General features: G+C 39.9%; 1 protein-coding gene across 2 annotated transcripts in view; it reads right to left on the bottom strand.

Moving 5' to 3' along the window:
- Nucleotides 1–641: 641 nt before the first annotated feature.
- COX6B (Cytochrome c oxidase subunit 6B) overlaps nucleotides 642–5,000 on the bottom strand; it is a 6,694-nt gene continuing 2,335 nt past the window's right edge. For both annotated transcript variants that reach the window (XM_086531433.1, XM_043012499.2), the window contains exons 2-3: nucleotides 1,919–2,003; nucleotides 642–1,125 (exon numbers count right to left, since the gene is read on the bottom strand). In XM_086531433.1, coding sequence (XP_086387559.1) covers nucleotides 957–1,125; nucleotides 1,919–2,001 — 252 coding nt within the window. In that variant the 5' untranslated portion in view covers nucleotides 2,002–2,003 and the 3' untranslated portion in view covers nucleotides 642–956. The remainder of the gene's footprint in view (nucleotides 1,126–1,918; nucleotides 2,004–5,000) is intronic.

The raw sequence follows: 5,000 nt of genomic DNA, 5'->3' as shown, positions 1-5,000 counted from the left end.
GACGGGGCAATATTGCATAGGCCCAGCGTAGGGTGTTGCCACTTCTCACTGGGCCTGTCGGGATTGGGTTAAGACTGAGTGTCACTGTACAAGGGATCCCTACTGGCACAAGGGCACACTGTAGACATTGGGCTGGTTTGAGTAACCTTCCTCCTCTCATTCTGCCTGCACATCCTTCATCTGCAGTGCTTTAGAGTAAGAGGTCAGCAACTTGCTCTATAATGATAGTGCTTGCTAGAGACCACAAATGGGTGCCATTCAAGGCTCTCTCTCCTGCTGGTGCTAAAAGAAAGTGGTGCCATCTAGGTTTTGGATGTTAGGTGAAACCCATTATGTTTATTAATACAGCAGTTATAATAATTATGACTGCAAATGTCATCATCTCTCACTCATTACTCATAGCACAATCAAATAACAGAGATCCAAAATCCCCGAATGTCATTACGCCTGTCGTCAGACCAGAGCTCCTGCGTCATGTATGACGAAAAAACGCATCACCCAATATTCATGTTAATGGGTTAAGTACAGCCTTTCAGGCATGTATGCAGTTGATGTGACTGTTTGAAGGGATTTCTTTCTAAATACTGAAATACAGCATATGTAATATAAGAAAAGTAATAAGGATATAGACAGATATGAAACCTGGTCTGTACAAATTTATTGGAATATCATTTAGGAAATAAATTATCCTGAAATGTTATTTATTGTTTACCTACATAAACACAAATATTAATGTACAAATATCTACAACATTGACTTGTTAGATCAGAAACCAGGAAATGAGCTTAACCCTCTCTTTATATCAGCAACATTCCTCTAGATTGTTCAAAGGTATTCATTCATCAATAAATCAAGTGACATTGGGCTCCTTTAAATTACCTTTACTTATTCTGAACAATCCAGCATGAAATTATGCTATAACTGAATATCTTATCTTTGTTGTTTCTTATGGACATTTAAATTTTTCCTGGGAAGATTCCATTTTCTATTTGGTCAGTCCACTTCTCAATCCAGGCATTGGGGCAGACAGTGGTGTAAACTTTCTTGAAATATTCACATGGTTCATAATCTTCTCCCTTGATCTTCTGGCATCGGTTGAAGTCAACAAAGCTCTGGTAGCAATACCTGTGTAAAATACATTATACATCAATAATAATTTCATTATAGTACCTTTCACTAAGCTGACAAAATGATACAAATATTACAACTTTAACTTTTAAAATTCCCAAACCAAATTTAGCAAAGCTATTTAGTAATCAGAGGCTGGATTCATTAATATTCTTGTAAGATCTACATCAGTACCCGTGCCCAGAGAGGTCTCAAATTATTTCAACTGTGAGAAGATATTCACCAAACTAGTGTGGTTTTCTGTCAACCAATAAGCTAGTCCATTACAATCAGCTTCTGGTAATCAGGCACTGACCAATTAGAAGTCAACCAGCCTATTTGAAATGTAAAGTGTCGCATGTTGCCCTGTTATTGAATTGAGATGGAAGAAAATGATGAAAAGAGAAAACAAAATGTTACAGATAAAGAAATATTTGTAATGACTTCAAAAGTGACCATAGCAGTTATAATGGCACTGACATCAAGTCATACTACTTCTACTCAAGCACCGCAGTGCACAGGAACAGAAATGTTGCACTACAAATTTCAGCTGATGTTGACAGTTTCTTCATCTGTATATCTATCTATTACAATTATCTGCAACAATTATTCACTGCTGGTATTTATAAGTAGAGCAAACAGCATCAGAAGTATATATTCATATTCAGAATGTATAAAAACTTTACTTCAACTATAATAATAAGAGTAAGATTGTCCATTTGAGCTTTTGGCACTTAATCATAAATAAGTTAGTGAAGCCAGCCCCAAAACAACATTTCCTAACTTGCTCCAAAGTATTTCTAATCCTTACCGAGTCTGGTTCTGGTTCGGGAAACGGGGATCAAAGGGTGCAGTTTCCATTTTTCCTTCCTCAGACATGATGGCAGCAGACATATCTGTAAGAGCAAATAATTATAGAACATTGTTAATATACAAAAATTCTATGTAAATGTAAATGCATAGTTAGTACAAGTATTTAGTTTCCTTTTGTCATCAATTACACAATATTCTAACATAGAGAAGAGCAATATTCATGTTAACCCATTGAATACAGGTGTCATGAAATACATGTTGGCACCAATTTGGCCTAAATAACGGGTGTCAATGCAACATTCAGATCTGATCTCACGGTCACAAAGTATTATGGCTGTAATGATGCTAGCTCCAGAGCTACAGGGTGGATTGATGGATTTATGTAAAAATATTGTTTGGGCTAGTAAGCGCTACCCAGAGAGCAGAGAAAACTTTCCTATTTTTAGCCAGTGCCACTAGTGTCTTAACCCATTCACGCCGGGGCCGTTCCGGCTGTGCGCGGTCGCAATACCCGGGTTCTCGAACGCATAAGCCTAACGCCTCGAGATTCTCGGGCGCACAAGCCGCCAGCCTGGGTTGCCCACTTGCTCTACTCGAGCACGCGGTTTCCCCTCATAGCTCGTCCAGGCCGTCTGACGCGAAAACCACAATACGTGCTATCACTTCAACCGGCGTGAATGAGTTAAAGCCCCATCCACAGTGGGTCAACTTATTTTCCTGCTTCTAAAGCACTCACAACATTGATGACCTCATTTATCAAAGACTGATTCTACCATTTGTTGTAAAATTTCTATAATACCAATTATTCAAACTAGCAAGATTGGATACTTGATTGATGTGGCATTATCTTTGTAACCCCCTTTTTATTTTTTATCTTTATTTCATTAATTTTTAAAATTTCATTCTGGACTGTCATAAGGTACCTGGTTTCCCCAATTGGAAAAATACAAGGTAGGAAAGCATTGATAGGGAAATCAATATTAACCCGTTGCCGACAGGGGATATATTTGCTTACACAGGCTCCAGGATGAGTTTTATTTCTGATCGAGGCAGCTTCTGCCACATAATTTGATTTTTCCCACTCCCTTTTAGTCACTCATTGTAGAGTTAGATCCATATTTGTGTTTTTTTTTTGTGTGTTTTACTGTTTTTAGAAATTTATATCTGTCATATCACAGGTTCCATAAATTCTGCAGATGACTAAAATTGTAGTTCAGGGTCCATATCAACTCATTTTTTTTCTTTAGACTCAATGTGATAGAAGTATTACTGTTTTAGGGGGGGGGGGGACAAAAAGCAACTTTTTTTTCGTATTTGTGTACTGTCACGAACAAACACGAAACTTATAACCATCCAAAATGAAGAGGTAGGGAAGAGGAAGGAAACTTGTCCTTTTGACAGTGAGTGCCACAATAAAGGCATCCCTACTGGCACAGGGGTACATTGTTGGCATTGGGCATGGTGTAAGTCACCTTCCTCCTCTCATTCTGCCTGCACATCTTTCATCTGCGGTACTTTAGAGCAAGAGGTCGGCAACTTGCGATGTGCCATCCCTCTATAGAGATAGTGCTTGCTAGAGACCGTAGATGGGTGCCATTCAAGGCTCTCTCTACTGCTGGTGCTAGAAGAAAGTGGTGCCATCTAGGTTTTGGAGCGAGTTGAAACCCCATTTTGCTTAATATTACGGCAGTTATAATAATTATGACTGCAATTGTCAACATTACTCACTTATTACTCATAGCACAATAAAATAACATAGTGATCCAAAATCCCTGAACGTCATGACGCCCATTGTCAGGCAAGAGCTCCTGCGTCATGTATGACGAAAAAACACGTCATCCATCGTTAATGGGTTAACAACCTAAATGGCAGTCAGGAAGTCAGCCTCCGATGCTGGTGGCACCAGCTAAAAATTAGAGGGGATGGGAAAATGTTTTCTCTGCCCTCTGGGCAATGCAAACTGGCCTAAAAAATATTTTCCCATAAATCTGTACAAAATAAGAATTTAGGCCAACCTTGGAACACTGTAGCTCTGAAGTTAGTGCCATTACAGCCATAATATTTCATCTAGAAGGGGTTTCTTCCTGCCATACCCACCATATCAGGCCCATATAACCAGGCCCCTTGTATTCCCTCCTCTTCCTGAGCCAATCATATTTTCCCTGCCTCTTTCTTCTAGTGAATGAAAAACAGTATGTTCGAGGTAGTAATTCTCAAGCTGTTTGGTACATTTCATACGCCCCCCCCCCCCTATCCTTTTTTCTCCTCTTACCTCTGTTTAACCCATTCATGCCGGGGGCATTCCAGCCTTGCAAGTTGCAATGCCGGGGCTCTCGAACGCATAGGCCTAAATCAATTAAATGATCGACGCCATATGCCGGCACCCTGCGAGCGGGCCCTTGAATGCACGGTACCAATGGTGTACCACCCATCAAGAGAGGGTTAATCTGTTGCCAACAAGGGATAGATTTGCTTACCCAGGCTCCAGGATGGGTTTTAATTCTGAGCAAGGCAGCTTCAGCAACATACCTTGATTTTTCTTACTCCCTTTTAGCCACTCATTGTAGAGCTAGAGCCATTTTTGTGTTTTGTGTTTTTGTGTGTTTTACTGTTTTTAGAGACTTATATCTGTCATATCACAGGCTCTATCAATTCTGCAGCTGACTAAAATTGTAGTTCGGGGTCCATATCAATTTTTTTCTTTATACTCAATGTCACAGATGTATTGCTGTTTTAGGGGAGGACAAAAAAAATTATTTTCTCGTATTTGTGCTATCACAAACGAACACGGTACTTATAACCATTCAAAATGAAGATAACATGAAGAGGTAAGGAAGAGGAAGGAAACTTGTGGTTTTGACAGTAAGTGCCACAATAAAAGGCATCCCTACTGGCACAGGGGTACATTGTATGTATTTGGCATGGTGTGAGTCACCTTCCTCCTCTCGTTCTGCCTGCACATCTTTCATCTGCGGTACTTTAGAGCAAGAGGTCGGAAACTTGCTATGTGCCATCGCTCTATAGAGATAGTGCTTGCTAGAGACCTTAGATGGGTGTCATTCAAGGCTTCTCTCCTGCTG

The sequence above is a fragment of the Penaeus japonicus genome, unplaced genomic scaffold, assembly GCF_977035675.1.
Source record: "Penaeus japonicus unplaced genomic scaffold, GWHDUDI00000001_assembly GWHDUDI00000035, whole genome shotgun sequence".
NCBI classification, from domain to species: domain Eukaryota; kingdom Metazoa; phylum Arthropoda; class Malacostraca; order Decapoda; family Penaeidae; genus Penaeus; species Penaeus japonicus.
This window is presented reverse-complemented; position numbering and strand designations above follow the sequence as displayed.